The sequence below is a fragment of the Erpetoichthys calabaricus genome, chromosome 11, assembly GCF_900747795.2.
Source record: "Erpetoichthys calabaricus chromosome 11, fErpCal1.3, whole genome shotgun sequence".
NCBI classification, from domain to species: domain Eukaryota; kingdom Metazoa; phylum Chordata; class Cladistia; order Polypteriformes; family Polypteridae; genus Erpetoichthys; species Erpetoichthys calabaricus.
The window spans coordinates 137,182,045-137,206,613 of NC_041404.2; the positions used below are offsets into that span (position 1 = coordinate 137,182,045).

The 24,569-nt window shown below is 43.5% G+C and overlaps 2 protein-coding genes across 3 annotated transcripts in view; both read left to right on the top strand.

Moving 5' to 3' along the window:
- The window catches only part of cramp1 (cramped chromatin regulator homolog 1), a 45,222-nt gene extending 36,620 nt beyond the window's left edge, over positions 1–8,602 (top strand). For both annotated transcript variants that reach the window (XM_028814057.2, XM_028814058.2), the window contains exons 19-20: positions 1,849–1,994; positions 6,083–8,602. In XM_028814057.2, coding sequence (XP_028669890.2) covers positions 1,849–1,994; positions 6,083–6,238 — 302 coding nt within the window. In that variant the 3' untranslated portion in view covers positions 6,239–8,602. The remainder of the gene's footprint in view (positions 1–1,848; positions 1,995–6,082) is intronic.
- Positions 8,603–14,698: 6,096 nt separating this feature from the next.
- Positions 14,699–24,544, top strand: ndufb11 (NADH:ubiquinone oxidoreductase subunit B11). Its single transcript, XM_028814059.2, has 3 exons — positions 14,699–14,943; positions 18,041–18,174; positions 24,335–24,544. Exons 1-3 carry the CDS (start codon positions 14,758–14,760, stop codon positions 24,465–24,467), a joined length of 453 nt encoding a protein of 150 aa, XP_028669892.1. The 5' UTR covers positions 14,699–14,757; the 3' UTR covers positions 24,468–24,544.
- The last annotated feature ends 25 nt before the right edge of the window (positions 24,545–24,569 follow it).

Genomic DNA, 24,569 nt, shown 5'->3' on the forward strand with positions numbered 1-24,569 from the left:
AATCTCTCCAGTTCAGTTCAATTTGATGGCTGCTGAGCATGGACAGCCTGCTTCAAATCATCCCATAGATTTTCAATGATATTCAAGTCAGGGGACTGTGACGGCCATTCCAGAACATTGTACTTCTCCCTCTGCATGATTGCCTTTGTAGATTTCGAACTGTTTTGGGTCATTGTCTTGTTGGAATATCCAACCCAGCGTAACTTTGTGACTGATGATTGAACATTATCCTGAAGAATTTGTTGATATTGGGTTGAATTCATCCAACCCTCGACTTTAAAAAAAGGGCCAGAGTCCCTGAAGTAGCCCCACAGCATGATGGAACCTCCACCAAATTTGACAGGAGGTAGCAGGTGTTTATCTTGGAATGTTGTGTTGTTCTTCCTCCGTGCAAAGCGCTTTTCGTTATGACCAAATAACTCAATTTTTGTCTCATCAGTCCAAAGCGGAGTGGTGGCTCTGAGGCTAAGGATCTGCGCTGGTGTCCCGAAGGTTGCCGGTTCGAATCCCCGTCACTGCCAAAAAGGCCACTGCTCTGCTGGGCCCGTGTGCAAGGCCCTTAACCTGTAATTGCTCCAGGGGCGCTGTACAATGGCTGACCCTGCGCTCTGACCCCAAGGGGTATGCGAAAACTACCAAATTCCTAATACAAGAAATTGTATAAGGCGAAATAAAGAACAAAAAAAAAAAAAAAGCACTTTGTTCCAAAATGAATCTGGCTTGTCTAAATGCTCATTTGCATACAACAAGCGACAAAGGGCTTCTTTCTCATCACCCTGCCATACAGATGTTCTTTGTGCAAATTGCACTGAATTGTAGAACGATACACCATCTGCAGCAAGATGTTCTTGCAGGTCTTTGGAGGTGATCTGTGGGTTGTCTGTAACCATTCTCACAATCCTGTGCATAAGCCGCTCCTGTAGTTTTATTGGCCTGCCAGACCTGCTGGGTTTAACAGCAACTGTGCCTGTGGCCTTCCACTTCCTGATTACATTCCTTTCAGTCGAAACTGACAGTTTAGACCTCTGATATGGCTTTTTCTAGCCTTCCCCTAAACCAGGAGACTGAACAATCTTTGTTTTCAGATCTTTTGAGAGTTGCTTTGAGGATCCCATGCTCTTCAGAGGAGAGTCAAAGGGAAGAAAGCACAACTTGCAATTGACCACCTTAAATACCTTTATATCATGATTGGACACACCTGTCTGTGAAGTTCAAGGCTTAACGAGCTCATCCAACCAATTTGGTGTTGCAAATAATCAGCATTGAGCAGTGACAGGCATTCAAATCAGCAAAATTACAGGGATACCCATATTTTTGCACAGCCAGTTTTTCACATTTGATTTAATTTCATACAACTAAATACTGTGTTACTAAAAATCTTAGTTCGGAAAACACCCCAGTACTCAGATGTTCCTAGGAAATGAAAGACATACCACTGTTATCTTTTGTGTTGAAAGGAGAGGAAATTATTATGCAGGCTGAGTGGAGTTCCCAAACTTTTTCATATGACTGTGTGTGTGTGTGTGTGTGTGTGTGTGTGTAAAATAAATATATGTATTTGCTGTTTTGCACCACGTGGTCCATGGTAAATCTGGCAATGTAAAATTTCTGTGGTGCCCCCCTTTCCTTGATGCCTTAAGCATGTGCTTCTTTTGCTTAATGGTTAATCCAGCCAGCCCTGAAATAAACGTAAGGTTTACAGTAAGCAGTGGTAGTGATTGAGCTTTGTAAGCTGCTGCCTCTTTGTCATCTTTTATTGCAATGTCGGCTACTGATTGTGTTTGCTTGTTTGTGAGTGTTAACCCCCTCATCTCTGTGTCTTTCTTTTTGATTCCCCTTCAATTACAGCAAGTCTGATATCTCCAGACAAGGGGAGAAAGATGCTCCTGACCCCCACTGGGAACTCAAGTGGCAGCTTGCTGCTGGGGCCAAGTCTTTTGGATGGCAACTCTCGGGACTCTTTTGTCTCTCGCTCATTGGCAGATGTTGGAGAGGTGAGCCTTTCTTATTTTGTTTGCAAGTCCTACTCCTTTTCAGTGGAGAGTATTAACTACTAGAAGCTGATACAGTAAGCTATAAGTCCTGATTATTAAATTTTTGATGCTTGTTTAATGAATGTGGCTTCAAACATTTATGAATCTGACATTTAAGAAATTTTATAAATGTCATTGTCAAATCTAATTATTTGTAGTTTGAACTTCTTACTCTTGTAAGGTTACATAGCAGTGAATTTCTAGACGTGCTGTCTGTTCCATTGGTGGAATTGAATATAAAAATGCAATTTGATCCAAAAAAAATTGTCTATATTTAAAATGTGACATTTGCATTGTCCATATATAAATATCCCTGCACAAGACATTCAAGTGATGCACATAGGAAATCTGGGACACAATTTAGGTTTAAACCAGTAGAGATATGTAAATTATCTTTTAGTCTAATCTAAAGGAGTCTCTTAAATCATTCATGTTTTCTGTATCTGGGGTCTTTTGTTACGTACTGTAGGTATTTTGTTTTGGAATAGATTGAATATTTTTATAAAGATACCCAATTTATAGTACCTTACAAAATCTTTCACTCTTTTCATCTTGTAGCCTTCAAAGGCATTTTTAAACATTTATTCATACAACTAAACAAATGTAGAGGATCATTTAATATACTGCCTATTAAAAAGTTGTTGTCCAACGTTGAATCACAGTTGATTTAATTAGACTTCATCAGAACAATAACTGTTAATTGTCAGAGTGAAAACAGATCTCTACAAATTGGCCTAACTTATTACAGTTAATAAACACAACACCATTGAATGCACAACTATTCTCCTCTTTCAAGACCGTATTTAGTAGACGGCAGCCATGACAGCCTTGAGTCTGTCAGCACAGGTCCCTCTCTATCAGCTTTGGACACCTGAACACGGCCATTTCACTCCATTCTTTTTTGCAAAACTTCTCAAGCCCTGTAAAGTGGCATGAGGACTTCAAGTGAAGGGCTGTTTTCGAGTCCACCCAGCTAATTCTGAGTTGAACAGAGGTCTGCCACTCCAGGAGAAATTAACACTGTTGCTTTTAAGCTATTTGTGTGTAGCTTTGGTTTTAAGTGTGAGGTCATTGACATGCTGGAATATTTAGTAAGTTTTTCTCCAGGTTACATTCGTCTTACCCTCTGCCTTCACAATTTTTCAGGCCCCGCTGCAGAGAAGTGTCCCACAACACAATGCTGCCACCACGGTGCTTGACGGTGGACATATTGTGTTTTTGATGATGTGTGGTATTTGGCTTGCACCAAAAGTAGCATTTAGTATGATGACCGAAAATCTCAGTTTTTGTCTTATCAATCTCTAAAACTTTCTTCCGCTTGCCCACATGCCTTCTGGAAAATTCTAACTGAGTGGTCGCATGCATTTTTCTTTATTTTTTAACCAAGGCTTTTTTTTGTCACTCCATAAAGCTATGACTAGTGTAGCACTTGAACAACAATTGTCAGCTACACAGTCTTTTCAGTCTCAGCCACTTTTGTGTGGAACTCCTTCAGAGTTCTCATATGTCCCTTGTTAGTAATCTCATCCCCCATAGTGCCCTCCTTGTCACGATTTTTGTGGATGGTCTTCTCCAAAGCTGATTCAGAGCTAGCTATACAGTGATCCCTCGCTATATCGCGCTTCGCCTTTCACGGCTTCACTCCATCGCGGATTTTATATGTAAGCATATTTAAATATATATCGCGGATTTTTCGCTGCTTTGCGGGTTTCTGCGGACAATGGGTCTTTTCATTTCTGGTACATGCTTCCTCAGTTGGTTTGCCCAGTTGATTTCATACAAGGGACGCTATTGGCAGATGGCTGAGAAGCTACCCAACTTACTTTTCTCTTTCTGTTGCGCTGACTTTCTCTGATCCTGACGTAGGGGGATTGAGCAGGGGGGCTGTTTGCACACCTAGACGATACGGACGCTCGTCTAAAAATGCTGAAAGATTATCTTCACGTTGCTATCTTTTGTGCAGCTGCACGGTGCTTCGCATACTTAAAAGGTCGAAGGGCACGTATTGATTTTTGCTTGAAAAACAAACTCTCTCTCTCTCTCTCTCTCTCTCTCCCTGCTCCTGACGGAGGGGGTGTGAGCTGCCGCCTTCAACAGCTTTGTGCCACGGTGCTTCGCATACTTAAGCCAAACAGCCCTATTGATTTGTTTGCCAGAGATTGTTTTCTCTATCTATGTGACATTCTGTGCTCCTGACACGCACTCCTTTGAAAAGGAAGATATGTTTGCATTCTTTTAATTGTGAGACGGAACTGTCATCACTGTCTTGTCATGGAGCACAGTTTAAACTTTTGAAAAAGAGACAAATGTTTGTTTGCAGTGTTTGAATAACGTTCCTGTCTCTCTACAACCTCCTGTGTTTCTGCGCAAATCTGTGACCCAAGCATGACAATATAAAAATAACCATATAAACATATGGTTTCTACTTCACGGATTTTCTTATTTCGCGGGTGGCTCTGGAACGCAACCCCCGCGATGGAGGAGGGATTACTGTACAATGGTTTTTCCACTTTTTAATGTTTGACTTGACCATATTCCAGTGGATTTTGAGTAGGGTTGCACCCACCCCTTATTGCTTCGACCAGCAATTACACATTTCATGCCTACATGCTATCAAGAGGAAAACAGTGCATTGTAATGGTGCAGCGAGACGGGGGTGTGTTGGAGTTAACTATTATTTGGTTAGGTATATACAGGTACAGAGGTCCAAAAGGTGGTATTGATACTAAAGTCAAAATTTCAGTACCAATCCAGCACTGATGTTGAAGGACCTGGACATCTTGTTGTATGCACCCCCTGACTACTTTTGCTTTTCAGTAAACAGAGTTGTTTGGAGTGTTCCTTTGTCTTCATGCTCTGGTTTTTCCCGTTAGAGCTGCATTTGTACTGCAGTGACTTGAAACAGCTTGACTGCACACAGGTGATCTGCATTTGACTAATTATGGGACTTTTAAAGCCCATTGACTGTACCAGTGATGATTTTGATGTGTCAAAATAAAAGGTGAATTTTGTTTTTGTTTTGTTTTGTTAAATAATTGTAATAAATTTAGGTCATTCTGGAGAGATCTATTTTCACTTTCACATTTTAAGAGTCTTTTTCTAATGGTCAGTGTAAAAAAAAAAAAAAAAAAATTGAAATAAAAAATAAAAATAATGAAATCCACTTAGATTCAGTGTCGGAAAACAATAAAACATGAAAATTCCAAGGAGTTGATCACTCTTTTTAGGTACTGTATAAAAGTAAATGGATCATCCATGGTAATCCATGCTACAGCATGCTGGGCTGGCAACCTCACTTCAGGAGAAGCCCACAAAATTGACACTGATTAAGAAGGTAGGCTAAGTTATGGGACACCCTCTGGACCCACTGGAGGTGGTAGTGGAGCAGAGAATAAAGACAAAACTGATGGCTGTTATGAACAATGCTGCACATCCTCTCTGTGACACACTAGCATTATTGAGCAGGATTGCTTCAAGAAATGCAATGGGGGGCTCCTTCATAGCTACGGCAATACCTCTGACTGCTCTCTTATCTTTACCCAAGTCAGAAGTTTTCTTCTTTTTTTGTAATTCTAGTGTGTACTTACATGGGGTGGTGGTTGTTTGTTATAAAAGCCTTTTATGCAAGTCCAAAGGCTAATCCCTCCCCTGGGATAGATCTTTATTTATCTATCCATGATTAAGTGTTCAGAATCTTAACTGAGTTTCATGGTAGGTTATGTAGTGGTCTTTCCTGCCAAAAGTGGACATCTGTAAGAGTCCTTGATCACATGCAGACTATGCTGGAAAGACTCACCTATGAGAAGCAGTAAGTTTTCAAAGAAAGTAAAGGATGCTGGGTTTTGAAAAGCAAAGACCAGGACATGTGCAAAAAAAAAATGCAAAGACCCTGAGCCCTATGAATGCCGTAATGGAAGATGTTCTCATATTAGCTACACGTGGTCCAGCCTTGGCTTTGCATCTCTGGAAGTTACACTGGGGCCTACATGTCAAGATGGATTTCGCCATACAAAAACCACTGACTGTGAAATCTCTCTTTTGTTTTTAAGGTGGACTCCCAGCTGGCCTGCATGATAAGTGAGAACAGCGTGGACTATATAGCCCGCTTCAATGACCTGGCACAAGAGCTGGCAGTCACAGATCCACCACCTCGCAAGGAGGTGCTGTTCGAGGGGAGCTCTGCGCTGACGGACTTGTCTCAGTGAGAGGAAGATCCTGCGTGATTGTCAGCTTACTGGGATGGGATGTCTTCCAGCAGCCTGTAGGGATTTCTGCAGGGTTCGGTTGTGACAAAAGTGCAATAGGCTAACAGTAAAAAATTTAATAGTGACAATTAAGGCCGTTACGCTGTTGGGAGAAGATGTTGGCGTGATGACATCCCGAGGGCAGCGCCTCCTCCCTTTCCCAATCACTACAGGCTTTGAACATTTGTGGAAGGGCCACCATTTCCCCACACTTGAGCAAGTTTTACTATTTTAAAAAGAGAAAGAGAGCAAGAGCTGGGCCCTCAGTAAAAAAAAAAAAAAAGCCTGAATGCCTCACAACACTAAATCCTGTTGAGGAGATCGGGCTGCAGCACTTAATACCTGGGGGTTTTGGGGGGCGGGAGGGTCAGCTGTTGAGAAACTGGCGCTGCAGTCGCCTGCACCTTTTTTTTTTTTTCTTCTTTTGGTGGCAAGAAAACCTTTTTACTTAGAACGGCTAATGCTACCCAATTTTATTTAATTTGTGTTTAGAAATTACAGTCCAAACTTGAACTGCCTCTGGTTACATCACGGCTTGGGGAAAAGGGTGAAGCATCTCTGAAATGGAATTCTGGCTGCCGAGGTGGCATCGCGTTTATTTATTTTTTTTGTTAATCGCAGTTCATTCTTGCCTTTATAGCATCTTCACACTGGGCGACCAAGTTGTGTTGGGTTACTTTTTTAATCTGTTGGCCTTTTATATGACAGAAAAAAAAATCTGGAAAGTTGATTTTAATGTTTGGATAGGCAGGAGAAGAGTTTTAGGTAGGACTTGTTCTGGATTACAAGACGTTGTTAGATTGTTGGCATCTCATGGGTGGTCTTCGTTGTTTAGATCATCTGCCTATACTGAAGTGAATCACCTTGGTTTATTGGGTTTTTTTTTTTTGGGTTGGTTTTGATAAAATTGTCACAAAACAGTCCCCTATCCTCCTAGCAGCTCAGTCCAGATGGGACCATGTGCAGAAAGTGGCAACAAGTTGAGCTCTCCGGTCAAAGTGTGCCATCTTCATTGTGGGGAAGACTTTTGTGCACCACTTGAGGCAGAAAGCGGAGTTGTAAGTAAACCTCATCAAGTGTCGGTGACAGATGGCTAGCAGCTACTAAACAGTCCTGCTCTGTGCCAGCTTTCCTTACACTTGCCAGCCTTATGTTGAATTTCTGCGTCGTCGGGTTTTTTTCAGTGTGTGCATCTTGGTGATTATCGTCTGCCCCACTTCTGCACAGATGGTTGCTTCTTGGTAGGCAGTGCTCTGCTGACCTGTGCACTGATTTATTATGTACAGCCAACTACGCCCCACAGGTAATACCTGTGTTTTAGACAAACATCTCCTGAGCAGATGAAAGAACAGGCAAGGATTCTGTGAGATTGGATAACTTGGTGTGTTTGAAGGAGGGTTTGAGATGCCCCTCCAGAGTTCTTTTTTTGTCAATGCTAATCTCTCGTCTGGCACTGCCTGGAAACCACAGAAGGACTAAAGAAGGTGCACACATCCATCTCTGGTCAAATATTGGGACAGGATGTCTGACCTGAGCTGGGGTGGTTGTGATTATTGAACTGTAGAGATTAGCCATCCAGGTTTATGACGCTTCAGATCATCCATAAGATCCTTCCTCGTACTTTGCTTATCAGCGTAAAGCCATAGGTTCAGACAGCAGTCCCCCCAGCCCCCTTTTAACCTTGCCCACTTAGTCCTAAGCGGTGCAGTTCCAAAAGGCTACCTCATGCTAAGGTTTAGGTTGTTGTGCAAGTAGACCCCCAGCCCCTTTCCAACAACCTCCTAAACCGTTGGGTTTGTCAGGTGTTCCTCCCCATCATGCACCACTGGTGAGGTGTGACCTTCTTCACAGCTGTTGCCGGCCCATCCCGTCCTGTCCAGGGGCCACCAGAGGGTCTCTTCATAGGAGGAAGCGCATGTAAATAATTGCGATAGCCTTGTAGTGGATGAGCTCGGCCCCGAGTGCCATTACTGACTACAAGCACTACAGGCCGACTTCTCTTTCAGTCCAAACGGAAGAAAATGGTGTCGGGTGATGATGAGGTGAGACACAAAGCCATATCAGTTCTGATTTTTTTTTTTCCAGTGTTTTCGAGTGTACATAGCTGCTTCATGAAAATGTTACTCTGACTTCCACTCTTCTGACTTTTTTTGTATTATATTGTAAATTATTGTGACTATTTATTGTTTTGACAGCCTGAGGGATGTTTTTGTTATTTAATATGCAAAAAAAAAAAAAAAGTGGAAGTTCTAATGTAAGAATTTCAGACCTGTAAAGTTGTTTTTATTCTTGCGAATATAAATACAGTTTAATTTTTTTTCTCTTGTTTGCTTGGGTTATTGGATGTCAAATGAGGGGGGGGGGGCGCGCATTGCAGGGGGGTACAGCTGAAGTTTCCATCCACTTTAGGTGAATTCTTTTATAAGCCCTCTGCTGATTTTATAATAACAAACCGTACATTTGACGTATCGTTTAAGATGTCTGCTTTGTGCAGAGCAAAAGTCATTTTTTCCCACAATGCTCACAGACTTCCGAGTATTTCACTTTTTATTGACCGTATCGCAATCCCAGTGGGTCACAAGTTCTCATACACTTTAATATTTGGTTGCATTGCCTGTAAATTGTTTCACTTCACCTGGAGTTTTGGCCATCCCTGCAGACAGAACTGGTGTAACTGGGACAGGTTTTTAGGCCTCCTCACTCACACACCACAAATGTTCAATCAGACTGAGGTATGGGCTTTGTGACGGCCACTCCAATCCCTTGACCTTGTTGTCCATTTTGCCCCAACTTTGGTGGTGGTCCTTGTCCATTTGGAAGCCCCATTTGCGACTGAGTTTCAACTTCCTTGCTGAGCTCTGGAGATGTTGCTGCAGTGTCTCTCCATTGTCCTTCCTCATGATGCCATCTCTTTTGTGACGTGCATCAATCCCTCCTGCAGCCCCTGCAACATTACTCCCACCCCAGTGCTGGACAGCATGCAAACCTTACCCTTTTTCCTCTAAACGCAACGATGGTCGTTGTGGTCAGACAAGTTGATTTTGGATTCATCAGACCAGGTGATGTTTCTCTAGAAGGTCAGCTCTTTGTCCCCCTGTGCCACTGCAAACTGCAGTCTGGCTTTTTTTTTTTTAGTGGCTTTGGAGCAGGGGCTTCTTCCTTGCTGAGCAGCCTTTCAGATTATGTTGATATATTAAACTCGTTTTACTCATCTGCCTGTGTCCTCCAGCATCTTCACAATGTCCTTGGCTGCTGTTCTGGGATCAATTTGCACTTTTTGTGCCAAAGTCCGTTCTTTTTTTAAAGACAGAATGCGGTGTGATGGCTGGATGGTCCCATATTGCTTGTACTTCTGTATTATTTGTTGTACAGATGAATGGGGAACCTTCAGGTGTTTGGAAATTGTTCTCAGATGAAGCAGATTTGTGGAGGTCCACCATTTTATTTTTGTCTTGAGATTTTGTCTGATTTCTTTTGGTTTTTCCCATTATATCGAGCAAAGAGGCCGCGAGTTTGATGGCGGGCCTTAACATCCATTCACATGTTGATTCCAGTGAGGCTGATTAGGTAATTCGACATTTCGCTTCTGATAGCCAAAGACTTGACGTCATTTTCTGGAATCTTCCAAGCTGTTTGAAGACACAGTTTATAAAGTGACCCACTGGAATTGTGTTATCGTCAATAAAAGGTGAAGGTCCGTGAACACTGGTGGGAAAAATGACTTTTTGCCCTGCACGGCATTGACGTCTTAAAACAATCTGCCAAATGTAAAGTGCCGTCTTAAAACAATCTGCCAAATGTAAAGTGTTTTAGGATAAAATCTGTGGAGGGTTAGAAAGCGAGTTTTAAAGAGTTCACCCAAAGTGGATGGAAACTTTGGACTTCAACTGCGGATCTTGGAACTTTTACAGAAATTGATGAGCTTTAGTTGGAATCAGGAACCTGACAGAACAGTGGTAGATTTACACAGTGCACAATTTTTACCTAAAAAGATTTTATTGATTTTAATAGACGCAGTGAGGACAAGATGTATGATGTGCAGTTCACATTACAAAGTAGCAAATCAGCCTCTTGCTGAATATGTGAGGCATAACTGGAAAAAGTAGGGTCATGTGGTGGGCCAACTTACAGTTTTCAGTCATTTACATAATCTCAGTGATTTGGGGACAGTTGTGTAGTGTGACATCGGTCAGACCGCTCTGTGACTTGCCTGACTAAATCTGAAAGGTTTGATTCATTTTTATTGGTCTGTAGTCGTTGTGGTGGGCTCCGTGTAAGCAAGCGCTCACCCCTAAGTGCACGGCATAGACTGCAGCTATGAGGAAGGTGAAACACGTTGGCGTTAGGCTGCAGAAACAGAAGAGGGTTTCGTCTGTCTGACGTCTCGTGTTTGTTGTACCACAGCAGAAAGGAACAAGGAAAATTAAAAGGGCCACGATTGAGGCTGAACTTGCCACACCTAAACGCACATTATTGGGCATCCGCATAAGGCGAGATTGCCGTAAGTCATGTGACTGGTGAGTTCTAGTCCTGTCGTCTGAATAGGAAGAGCAGGACAGCATTGCCAAGTCAAAGTTTGCCAAGCTGGGAGATTCTCAGCCAAAATAGAACAAGTGCTGTAATAAAATCAAAGGGGGCTTCAACAAAGTATTGGGGGGGTGCACACTCATGCAAACAAGTTTTTCTATTTTTTTTTTTTTTTGCAATTTCACAACAGACATGAAATAAGTTCAGACATGATTTATCTTGATTTCATTTTTCACACCTGCTGTTCTTAATAAGGGTGTACAGACTTTTTTTTCTGTCTGCTGTAGAACTAAGCGCCGATTGGCCTCGGTCTCCGAAGATAATCCAGACTGATGGAGGCTCTTGGTTAACGCCGCTTACCAAGCATTCGTGCGTTTCCCCCTCAAAGAAGAAGAAATGTGGCAGTCACCCCACTCCAGGGGCCTGCATCTACTTTTATTACTTCAGTCACGCAAAATAATCGGACATTGTATAGAAATGTAAAGCAAAGCGTCATCTGTTAAAAACTGACGTAAAAATAAATAGTGAACAGTAGTGCAGTCTTGATGTAACATGCTAATAAAAACCCACCCTGGCTTCAAAAGGGGTTTTCCCACCACAAGAAGCCTGTGCGTTCCTGTATGATGAGGACTGTGGGCCTTTTATGGTCCCTGGCCCCTTTTCTGGGTGTCGCTTTACCACTGCGGCCTTTAGTTAGAATATGTGACAGACGTGCAAAAAAGAGCAACGCGATTTGAAGTGTGGCGCGATCGTCCGTTCATGGGGGGAAGACATCATTTCAATGTGGTGCACCAGGGAGGCGGCCATGAAGAGTGATGTGGCACTCCATTGTCGCCGCCAACTCTCCAGACTCCAAACAGATTTGTAAGGTGGCACCAGTGCTTGTGGTCGACCAATCGGCACACTTCATCACCTGAGCCCCACCCATGATAGTTCCTGGTTGAACAAGAACTATGGACCCTGAAAGTGGGACCACCAGGAACAAAAGAGGGCCCGAGTTCTTGTAATGGGAATACAACAAAAGTTCCTGAGTTTCTAAAGGGTCCACAGTTCCTTCGGTGGGTCAGCAGCTAAAGTTGGAAAGCTCAAACGGTCCTTTCCATAAAGATGAAGGTAATGTCTGTGTTGCAGTAGAAGCCATCTTGTTGGGCAGCTTTTAGCTGCAGCAGCTCCTTCAATGTCCCGGGGTATGGAGTCGGTCTCTCTCTCTCTCTCTCTCTCTCTCTCTCTCTCTCTCTCTCTCTCTCTCTCTCTCTGGTGTTCCTATTTTCTTTTAGACACCCCCCCCCCCCCACACACACTTTTTGCCTAAAGGTGCAATCGGGGGCCCCGTACGTCATCTTGATGTTACAGTACATTCAGGTAACTGCCTGGCTATGCTAGTAGTGTTGGCCTCAAAGCTTTGATCACACAAGTCCCTGCAAAACACATTACCTGGTCACAGGTGCCATTGGTTGTCCCCCCAGGCCCCTTGCAAAAAGTGGAATGGCCACCTAACCACTGAGTTACTGACTGTCAGGTTATTCTATCTAACCTAAGATTATAACATGAATTATACATGGAGGTGATAACAAGAAAAAAAAAGTGTGTATAGAATTAGATAACACAAAACAGAAAATATACAAAATGACAAAGTCAGTGTCTGTCACAGTGCCACTTGGTGGCTGGAGGGTTTGTTTCCAGGCCATCGCAGTCTTTCTGAGTTAAAGCTTGGAAACTTTTATTCTCTTGCTTGCAGTCCCAAAGTGACAACTGCCCGCCATGCACAGGACGTGTTTGTGACACCCCCCGCTTCACAAGCTTTCATGATACAAAGGTGGCAACAACACAGGCCTTGTGCTGCTTGATACTGGGGTGGGGGGCACATTTCTGAGTGTCGTGGCAATCGTGACATCTGCAGTTGTTTTAAGGTACCAATGAGAATGAGATTAAAAGGTGGGACTTTGGATGTTTTCTGCCATTCACTAATCATTAAATGGGAAATTAGCTTCAGTTTTAAAACTGCAGTCACTGTTCATGACTACTCTTGAGTTTTATTTGGAACTTGTGGGTCATCTAGAAGTGGCCAATCACTGGGGGTGCCAGTCCTGGTCCTAAGTGGGCCGCTTTAGCAGCAGGCATGGTGGGCACTTTGATCCACTCCACCCCGTTTAAAGTGAGACCATTTTATTTCATCTTATTATGGCAGTTTTACAAATCAGATTTTTTTTCATGTTCAAATCCATACAAAGTTTTTAAAAATGAATCCCCTGCTATGAGTCTTGAGGTCCATTGACACTTGGTGGTCTTCTCACTTTCTTTTTTGTTTGATTTAAATTCCTTTGCACTTTAAGAATTTCATAGTTTATTTCTTAAGCCACCCCTAATTAACAATGAAATATAAATATGTGTTTGTAGTTGTTTTCATGAAATAGTTTGGGGCAAAAAAAAAAACAAGAATGGGGGCTACCAAAAAATTCAACTCCACAAATAGATTGTTCCAGAAAATCAAAACCTTGTGCCAAAACCCACAGAAGCTACCTTGCTAACAATGGCGGTAAGGCCTGGCCTGGGCACTCGTCCGTGCTGGGCCCAACTGCACTCTCCTGGCCCAATCTGGACCCAACCTTCATGTCTTTGAGGATGTGGCATGAAGGGAGAACATGTAAGCTTTACATAGATAATGACAAAGGGTGGGATCTTGAATCAAGAGGCCAGCCGGAGCAAAGGAATTAGCCCCCAGGGACTAGTCCCTACCTCCCAAATCAATGGTGTCCGACTCAGGTGCTCAGGTTTGCACTCCAGTCACTCTTAATTAACTCAGTGGCTCTTTGGTGATGTCATTCTGGCACATTTGGTATTTCTCACACTGCAGAGTTTCATCCAAATGTTATGTACAGTTTACAGTATTTTACAGTTTCTATTCTTTTTTTATTATTTGTATATTTTATTGAGTGAATCCTGCAAGGTCTTGCCCCGCACACACATCTTTCCTTTGATCCAATCATGAAAAAAAGACGAAGTGTATGATGTCGCCGTCAGGCTAATATTCCTTCGTACTTTTAGTTTTATGTATTCTCTCGCATCTCTACCTTTTTTTTTTTTTATTTGCATGTATTCGGTAAATTTGGAACATTCTGCAGTGGAAACGGTAATAAACATTACAAACACAATTTACCTTCCCGCTATCCCAGGGGTAGGCAACGTCGGTCCTGGTGAGCCGCAGTATGTGCAGGTTTTTGTTCCAACCCAGTTCCTTAACGAGAACTCAATTATTGCTGATGAAGCACATATTGCTTAAGTGACATTTTGATGCTTCATTTTAGTGGTCTCGCTTGTTAAGGTTCTCCAACCTTAATTGCTTATTTCAATCTTAAACTGCTGCATTCAGTATTTTAATTGCTCCTTATTAGCAATAAGATGTAAAAGACAAAGCAGCCAGCAGTTCTCCAGCTAGTTTTTTTCCAATTACATCTGTGTGTGTTCATCATGCACTGTTTGATTTAATAAAACACTTAATAGAAACATGTGACAGACTGAAAATGATCTGTTTTAGGCTTCATATCATTTGGATGATATCCTTGGAAAGGAAAAAAATCTACGATATAAGAGCCTTACATTGCACAGACTAACAAGCCATAAAATTAAATAAGGTCTGAGACTGGCAATGATTGGTTTCTAATTAAGCAATTGGGTTGAATGAAAACCTGTAGCCACTGCGGCTCACCAGGACCGACGTTGCCTACCCCTGCGCTATCCAGTCCATGACTTGTTCCTGCAGCTTTGGCTCCGCCCCCCGTGCCCCTGAAGTGGCTTTGGTGTCTTTTGAGATCGCTGGTCGTTGTCCTTTCCTCACTAAAGATGGCGGCGCTCACGAACCACTCTAACCTCCCTTTGCGCTCAATGCCCGCGAATGACATTTCCGGTTCCGGGGCCCGCTCGCCGTTCTGTTTAGCTTTCGCAGCCCGGCAGTGATGGCTGTGCGGTTGTTTCGAAATATTGGAGCCTTGCGAGCGTTTCGCAGCTGCCTGTATGGCGGGACCCGAATGGTTTCTCAGTCCCGGTCTCCAGCGGCAGCGGGCGCCTCTGCTGTCTCGAGCGTCGGCTCGGCGGGGCACAAGGACGACGACGGACACCTGGAGGTCAACGTCTTCGAGAAGGTAAGAGTGCGGCGCGTCATATAGCGCCTTTCACGAACTCGCTCGTGCATGTAGTGCCCCGTGTCGGGACCTCGCTCGTGCCATACTGAGATACCGAAAAGCTCGTGGGGTGGAGGAGCGGCGTAGGCTGACCGACCACTTAGCTGTGCGGCTTGACTCCTAATGTGAGCTCTGCAGCCGTAACTAGAAGAGAGAAGGCCCAGTGGACTCCACCGGCTGTCAGACTCCTCCCGAGAAGCCTGGCGCAAGTCAGGGCCATTTAATCCTGTTTAACACCAAATGAGCTGTCGGCGTGCAGGTACAAAGCATTCGTTTCTTTAATATAGCGCCTTTAACGAAGTCTGCACCATCGGAAGCAGCCCGGCAACTGATGCACTCTCTTGATTCCATACATCGGCCTCGTCTGCTGGGTACGCCTAGTGATGGACTGCTGGCCTGACCTTCAATTACTACTTTACCTTTACTTCTATTTATTTGTTTGGCTGATTCCAAGGCGATTTACAACATCGGGGATGCAATTGGTTCCATTTCTTTTGGTTTTCCAATCGGAGCACAGATAGGTGAAGTGACTTCCTCAGGGTCACAGAGTGTCAGTAGTGGGATGAGAACTAAACGGATGTTCTAGGCATACATCTGTCCATCTTCCTAACCTGATCATTCGGGGCCGCTGAAGCCTATGCCAGGCAGTGTTGGGCACAAGGAAGGAGCAATACCAGGACAAGGTGCCAGTCTATTGCAGATCAAACACACACATATACAGGCCAATTTAGCAATGCCAATTCACCAAGGGTTAAGTTTAGTGCAGATGTTTTGACGTTGGCAGAATGGTCGTGTGCCTTTATCTGTATGGAGCTTTACATGTTCTCCCTGTGCGTTTACAGATTGATTGGTGTTGGTGAGTTTTTGTCCTCCGTTCTTTTCTTACCCTGTCTTCAGCACAGGAATACTAAAGTCGAAGTCCTCAGTCAGAGCAGCTCATCATGCATTCAGAAATTCAGTAGTTGGTTTGTGGCACTTTAGTCTGCTCTTTGGCACACTCTACCTCCTTTGTTTTCTCAGTATTTCTTTTATAGTACATGTGAACGACACAACATGGGAAATGCTACATGTAGTTGGCTTGGCCCTTTCATAAATCGAAGGCTTTTATTAAAAGTACAATGCAGTGTAATCGTTTCAGCTCAGATTTATTGTCATGTGTATAAAGTGCAATCAAAGTCTTACATGCGCCCTTCACCGCGACTCTCACTCGATAGGCAGAATAATGAGATGGAATGTAACTGGTGAAGTGCAGAGCTCGGTGAGGGGACATCATCATCATCTGATCTGAGCACACGTATGTCTGTTATTACAAGCTATAGCAGGACATAATGGCTGAAAAAACAAAACGTAGGAGAATTAGCAGAACCGAGCTTAGAGAAATTGGGGTCTGCATGTCATTCAGTAATCCTACCCAAGGCACCTGCCACGAACAGACAAGCGAGCAAGAAACGTGTCCTTACCTCGAGAAATCCGTACCAAGAACCTGGGAATACGTGTATTGTTTCAGTTTACTTGTCACCAGCAGGCCTCCGAAACGCGGGAAGCGCCTCTTCTTCCTAAAACAGAAGCTTCTTCAATGTGGATGTGTTTGGTGGGTTTTAAGGCTTTTCCGTGCCCATTGGCTTCAGTATAAAGCACAAGAAAGGCAAGCTGTTCTGTTAAATGTATAAAATGTGCTTCACTTTGGGACACAATTTGAAGTGGCAAATTAAAATATATCCCTATTGTGACTTTGATACGAAAATTGCCAACCTTATCCTTTGATGTTCTTTTGTCACAATGGTGATTTCAAGTTTTGTCTGTCCTCGACATTGATGGGGAGTTAAACTGAATGCTGCGACGGATCTCGGAGGTTAAAGGTGGGTTTATACTTGACGTGTCCACATTGGGCGCGAGGGTCGTGTGGTCAAAAAGATGTCAGACTGGCAAACAGTATGTGATAATTCAGACATCATACCGTGTATCGAAAATGGCGAATTTCCCGGAGAGACCGGTTACATGGGTGTCAGAATGACAAACGAAGGGCTGTGTGTGACACAACAGGTCATCAGAATGCAAGGAAGACCTGCAAAAACATCTGAAATGCATCTGCTCGGCATGTTGGTCCCCCCACTCACAATAATATAACACTCACCCTTCCTTTGCCGGTTTTGGTCAGTTGAGTCTCCATCTTCTCCTTTTCTTCCTCTTAAAGTCAGGCTCAGCTCTTCTTCCATTAGCAGAGTCAAGCATCCTCTGCTGTGACATTGTTAGCTATGTGACACTGTCACTTACTGACTTGGAGACTGTCAACATGCCGATCGAGTGGCTCACAGCAAGTGTAGATGTGTTTTGGTCGCTCACCGTCTGTGCACTTTGCATTATGGTCCACGTACAGCCTTCATGTGGTAAGCATTACTCCGCCTTTGAACTGATTGGCCAGAAGAGCTGACAAAATGGGGTGATGGGGGGGTACAGCAGACGTTTCAGTCCAGCTGTTTGTCTGGGGCCCAGCATGTTGTCCTTCTGCTGATCAAGATATGGCCGTCTCGCTGTTGGTCAGCTTGGTAGACGCTGGAGTGTCTGTAGTAGCGTAAGCCTCATCAGACTGCACAAACACCTGAGGGGTTTGTTTTTCAAATGGAAACATCCAGATTGACGTCCGCACTGTCCACTTCCTGCGAATGTGAACAACACATGCAGAGCAGTTCAAGCCAGTGCTTGAGAGGGGACATGACTGAAGTGTTTAAAATTATGGAAGAATTGAGTCCGGTGGATCCTTTAAAACAAATTCAACAAGAACACAGGAGCCACAGTCAGAAACCTGCCAAGGGTTAATATCACACAAAAGGAGTTTTCTTCACTCAGAGAACCGCAGCTGCCTGGTAGGATTTTAGGGCCCTTTGAAACTTGATGTCGTTTGGGAGAAATTAGGTGATAGGATTGGCCAGCTTTGTTTGGCCCAGTGGCCTGCTCTTGTTAGAATTGTCCTTTCATGTGAATCCACCTCCACACCATATTCTCTCTTCACCTCCTGTTGTATTTCAATTTATTACATTTTTTTTTTCTCTTCTCCTAGAACCCAGACTTTCATGGCTTCAGCAGGGAAGACCCTAACGTGGATTCCTGGAATATGAAGTTGGCCTTTTTCTTCAGCATCTCCATCGCCATCGTGCTTGGGTCGACGTTTGTGCACTACCTCCCAGATCACGGGTACGAGTTTGTTTCAAGTTTGTGTTACATCCACACTAAGACATTAAAACAATCTGGATGAGAGCAGGCCATTCAACCCAACAAAGCTCGCCAGTCCTATCCACTTAATTCTTCTAAAGAAAATTAAGTTGAGTTTTGAAAGTCCTGAAAGTGTTACTGTCTACCACACTACTTGGTCACTTATTCCAAGACTCCCTAATGTTTGTGTGAAATTTCCCCTTAACAAGTTTCCAGCTGTGTCCCCGTGTTCTTGATGAACTCATTTTAAAGTCACCGTCTCGATCTACTGGACTCATTCCCTTCATAATTTCAAACAATTCAATCATGTCACCTCTTAATCTTCTTTTGCTTAAACTGTAAAGGCTCAGCTCTTTTAATCTTTCCTCATAATTCACCCCCTGTAGCCCTGGAATCAGCCCAGTCGCTCTTCTCTAGTCCTACTATGTCTTTTTGTAGCCCGGAGACGAAAACTGCACACACAACTCCAGCTGAGACCTCACCAGTGTGTTATAAAGCCTGAGCAGAACCTCCTGTGACTTATAATCCACACACTGTGCTATAGAACCTGACGCTCTGTTAGCCTTCTTAATGAATTCTGAATACTGTAAGGAAGTTGATAGCATAGAGTCCACTACGACTCCTAAGTCCTTCTCATGAGGTGGACTTTCAGTTTTCAAACCTCACATTTTGACTTCCTATGTGTAATTCTTTACATTTACTGACATTACATTTCATCTGCCCAAGCCTGTATGCTGTCCAAGTTCCTCTGTGATGATTCAGTGGATTCTCAATTATCTGCCAGTCCACCTATCTTGGTATCATCTGCAGACATAACCAGGTTTTTACTTACAGTATATATGATTTGGATAGGAATATATGTGTGTGTGTGTGTGTGTGTGTGTGTGTGTGTGTATATATATATATATATATATATATATATATATATATATCCATCCATCCATCCATCCATTTTCCAACCCGCTGAATCTGAACACAGGGGAGCCAATCCCAGTCAACACAGGGCACAAGGCAGGAACCAATCCCAGGCAGGGTGCCAACCCACCGCAGGAAACACACCCACACACCAAGCACACACTAGGGCCAATTTAGAATCGCCAATCCACCTAATGTGCATGTCTTTGGACTGTGGGAGGAAACCCACGCAGACACAGGGAGAACATGCAAACTCCACGCAGGGAGGACACGGGAAGCGAACCTGGGTCTCTGAACTGCAAGGCAGCAGCGCTACCCACTGTGCCACCGTGCCACCTCATACATATATATATATAAAATCAGTACGACTTCTGATTTCGAAGGGTAATAAGCTTGATGTGTCTTTCATCTGCTGCACTAAGTTTCCTTGGCCGACCACTGCGTCTACGATCTTCAACGTTGCCCGTTTCTTTGTGCTTCTTCAAAAGAGCTTGAACAGCACATCTTGAAACCCCAGTCTGCTTTGAAATCTTTGTCTGGGAGAGACCTTGCTGATAATAATAATAAATAATACATTTTATTTATATAGCGCCTTTCCCATGCTCAAGGCACTTACAGAATATAATAAAGAACGGCAGAATATACAGTATATAGCATTGTACAAACCAGAAAAATAAATAAATAAAGAAGATTAAGACAGTAAATTCTGAAGAAAAACAGACAACATAATTGATGGTCTCGCACACACACATACAGGTTACATTGGCATCTTGACAGAGAAGTAAACTGAGAGAAGGGTAATAAAGTCAAGTTGAGCTAAAAGCCTTCCTGAACAGATGAGTTTTGAGTTGTTTTTTAAAAGAAGTCATGGAGTCAGCTGACCTGATTAATTTTGGTAGGTCATTCCAGAGTCTGGGCGCTATACAGCTGAAGGCCCTGTCACCCATGAAGTGTAGATTAGTGAGGGGCACAACAAGATTACCAGAATCAGAGGACCTTAGTGGGCGGGCAGGCACATAGTGATGGAGAAGGTCACTGATGTAGTTTGGTGCGAGGTTATTTAAACCTTTGTAGGTTAATAAGTAGGATTTTATATTCGATTCTGTAGGACACAGGGAGCCAGTGGAGACGGAGCAGGATGGGTGTGATGTGCTCGCTGCTGCTGGTCCATGTCAGGACTCTTGCAGCTGAGTTTTGAATAAGCTGGAGCTGTGATGTAAGATTAGAAGGGGCACCTGCCAGTAGGGAATTACAATAATCGATGCGGGATGTGATAAAAGCAGGGACAAGTTTCTCAGCATTAGAGAAGGAGAGGAAGGAGCAAACACGGGATGTGTTACTGACGCAGTAGAACTACCTTGTGTCTTGTTGCTGTGCTCAATCTTGCCATGACATGAAACTGTCTTCCACAACCTCACCTTGGTACAGAGTTTGGCTGTTCCTCACCCAGTTTTAAGCTGTTTCTGTTTCAGTTCATGACTGTGTTTCAACCAACGTGTGACATTGATGATCATTATTAGCACCTGTTTGGTAGAATTGGTTGATCAAACACCTGACTAGAATCCTACAAAATCCCTGACTTTGTGCAAGTGGACCTATAAGAATTGATGCTGGTTTGAAGGCAAAAGGTAGTAACACCAAATATTGATTTGATTTAGATTTTTGTTTTGTTCGCTCACTTTGCATTTTGTAAATTGATAACAATAAACAATCATTATTTATATTTCTGAAAGCATTCTTTGTTTACAGCATTTTTTCACACCTTATATTATATATAATATACAGTACAGCCCCTCTTAACTGGCCTCGCATTAAATAGCTGACGGATTAACCGGCCTGTTAAAATAAAATAAAATTTAAAAAATGATTTTAATCCTGAGTTCTTCTTTATATTATATGTATGCACTTCCTTCTTTCCTGGAAGGTGAGAGGCTCCTACTTTCAGAGTGATTTCCGTTTATGTATTCCTTTATGAATTTTCAACGGTGCCTTCTTCTTTCTACCTGGTGGCTCCCCTGCTTCACAACAGGGGAGTCGCCCTACCTGCAGGTTCAGCTGCCTTCCACTGTGGTCCGGTAGCCCTTCGATCTCTGGCTACGTCAGGCTCCATCTGGACCGAGACTTGGGTTCTTTCCCCAGCGGCCAGGGTGCTCACGCTGGGGCTAAACCAGCCCAAATCCTCCATGATTGCTGCTGCCTTTTGATGGCCAGTCGTCTTCAATACCGGTCACTTCAGCTCCGTGATCGCTCAGCTGGAGCGACCGCTTTCTTCAGCCCCACCGAGTGTCGGTCAAACACTCATCTGCAGGGGTTCACCTCCCAGCTGCCTGCCTTTGCTCCATCGAATCTGCTCTCGCTCGCTCTTCTGCACCGGCTTTCCTCCGTCTGCTTCCTTCTCCATTAACCTCCCATTCTTTCCTGTTCTCCCCCTAGCCGCCTCGCGCTTCTGTTTATCACAGGGACATGGATCAGATGTGGCAATTAGCAGTTCCCGGGAACAATTACGGATGTGGACGACTCCTCACCTGTGCACTTAAGCTAGGATTGCCCGCATCACGAGTTCTATGGAAACTGATTGGCCACACATACTTGCTAAGCCACGAGTGCGGTGATTATTTATTTAAAAAGTGGCCTTTTTGACTTGAGCTGTGGACCCGTTACACCTCACTGTCCAGTTGTTGTACGAGAAAAAAACCCGTGTGCGAAATCGTGGATGAAGCCTTGTGCATATGGTTTATTCAGGAACGTCGAAGAGGTACAGTACATACCTTAGAAATATTTTTGTACATGAAAATAGGTATGCGTCGGATTAACCGGCCAAAACGGCAACCGGCCATGGGTCCAGTCCTGAGGTGGCCGGTTAAGAGGGATTGTACTGTGTATATGTGTTAAAAATAGCACTGACCCCTGCTGGACACCACTCTTAACGTCGGCCACTTCTGATGAGGTTACTCGCACCATCACCCTCTGCTTCTTGAGTGTGAGCCAATTCTGCACCCATCTACACACTACACCCTGAACTGCCACTTCTTTTAGTTTGATGCCCACCCTCTCATGTGGCACCTCATCAAATGCTTTCTGAAAGTCCAGATCAATAATATCTTAAGCTCCACTTTGATTGTATCTTTTTGTTGCTTCCTCACAGAATTGCAGCATGTTAGTAAAACATGACCTCCCTCTTCTGAACCCCTGCTGACTGTTCAGAAACACTCTTGTAATTGTACGTGTGCTGCTCAATCATCTCCTTAATAATTCCTTCCATTAATTTTCCTTTAACAATAGTGACATTAGTGTCTGTTTTTGCCTTCAGTCCACACTACCCTGCGATGAAACGTGTCACTTTCTATTGTCAAGTGTCGAGAGGTCGGGATGTGTTAAGTCCTGTCTTTTGATTGGTGAATGGATAGCATGGACACAAACCTTCGACCATCTTGTGGCACATTTATAGCAGACGTTCAGATGCAGACCCATGATGACAAGTTCAAGAGTTCTTGAATTAAAGTTGCCACTTTGCACAGAAATTCTAGGTAACTTTTTCTTAAGCTCATATCTGACGCACACAGTCAACATCTCTGAGCTGAAGTGTGAGCCGCAGGATTCCCAAGCCAAGCAAAGCACATATGGCCACTGTGGGAGATTCACCAATCAAAAAGCAACACTCGCTAGAGCCCGCCCTCTCGGCTTTGATGAGTGAAAGTGACAGCTTATTTCATGTTGCATGCAATGTCACCGAAACAAATAAAGAAAGAAATAATTACATTAAGTAACATTTATTTTGTGACACGTTTAATTTCTTTATCATCACATTTCATTTTACTATTACGTATTTATTTATTTGTCTGGTTTCTTTTGTTTTGTCCAAAAACTTCAGAGATCTTTTTTGTTTTTCATTTTTAAATGATATCCGCCAAACCTGCCTTCCTTGTTACCATGGCACCAGTCCACCCCGTCTAACAGTCGGTGACGTGGACATGCCACCCAAGGCACTACCGTGATCAAGGTGTCCATGACTGCTCCAGTCCTGTGTTCAGTGCCATTTGGTCCAGTCAGGTGGTCCTTGTAATTCATGCAAGAGTCTTTGACACTGTCTTCAGGTGTCGCAGTATATAGCGCCTTTCAAGGCATGCACTTAAGTGTGGTGTGCAGTGGGGATTGTACAGCACATTTGCTGCTCATGTCAGTCTTCAGATCTTATTGTGTATATATAGTGCCTTTCCAGCACTATATCTATCTAAACAACACGTGGCCTGCTGTGTACAGTACGGTTATGCAGTCGTTCTTCTACTGGACACATTATTGTAATTTATGGGTCTGTTTCTGATCACGGTCTTAAATGCTTTCCGTATATAGCGCCTTTTCAGGGCAGCACCCATTCCCATGAACTTGAAATGTAGTGAACAGTGCGGCTTGTGCAGCAAGGTAGGAATTTATCAAGCAGGAGCATTTCAAGTGAGGGTCTCGCTCCGTCTGTTTATAGTGCCTTTCACTACAGACACAGCACTTTGAATACTGTGTGGTTTTGGCTTTACCTGGCATCACTTTTAATTAAGATAAGGGTATGTTCCTTATCTCTGTCTTCATCTTAGTGTATATAGTGCCTTTCAAGGTGACAGCCATACCCCAGCAATTAAACTCCATTGGTACCACAAATAAAGTTATCTGTCTACCTGGGGCACTGCCGAAATTCGTATAACGCATGGCACCTTACTTCAGATCTTCAGGTATATAGCGCCTTTCTAGGTAACACACACACACACACAGTGCTTTGCATACTCTGTACAGTATGACTTTTATTTACAGTATTTAGTTATTTCTCTTATTGTAATTCATTCATGCAGGGGCCTGTTCATCACAGTCTTTAAATCCTATTGCCCATATAGCGCCTTACAAGCTCAGGTGCATGCAGTACAGGGGCCAGTTTATAAACCAACTGTGAAAGGCGCCACATATAAATAAACAGAGGTGTGTCACCTCACGACCAGCCTGGTCAGCAGTCTCTGTCTTTGAATTCTACTGCATATATAGCGCCTTTCAAGGTAGCACCCGTGCTGAACTGAATGCAGTACAGAGGCCAGTGTATCAGCTAACGGTGAAAGGCGCTCTATATATGAATAAATAAAGAGCAGGCTGCTCAGCTCCATATTGGAGTGTCCATCTTTATGTGAATTTCCTCTTCATGTTTCACTTTTGTTTGTTTGTTTATTTATTTATTTTATCTCCCCGGCAGGATGCGGCAGTGGGCCCGGCGGGAAGCCGAGAGGCTTATCAAGGATCGAGAAGCGCGGGGTCTGCCCGTCATGATGGAGAATTACTTTGACCCAAGCAAAATCATCCTGCCGGCGGAAAGCGAGGACGAGTGACCGCGCCAGATAATCGACTTCTGAGAACCTTCTAGAGAGACATAATAATAAATAAAAAAAAAAAGGATTTTGAAGCTGGAGTTTTTTAGTTTTTTTTTTAAA

What these genes read in the sequence shown, in the direction of transcription:
- ndufb11 (XM_028814059.2), top strand. Translation starts at nt 14,758, where the DNA reads ATGGCTGTGCGGTTGTTTCGAAATATTGGAGCCTTGCGAGCGTTTCGC. An exon ending in AGGTCAACGTCTTCGAGAAG is followed by an intron (nt 14,944 to 18,040) that starts GTAAGAGTGCGG and finishes CTCTTCTCCTAG; the next exon opens with AACCCAGACTTTCATGGCTT. An exon ending in CACTACCTCCCAGATCACGG is followed by an intron (nt 18,175 to 24,334) that starts GTACGAGTTTGT and finishes TCTCCCCGGCAG; the next exon opens with GATGCGGCAGTGGGCCCGGC.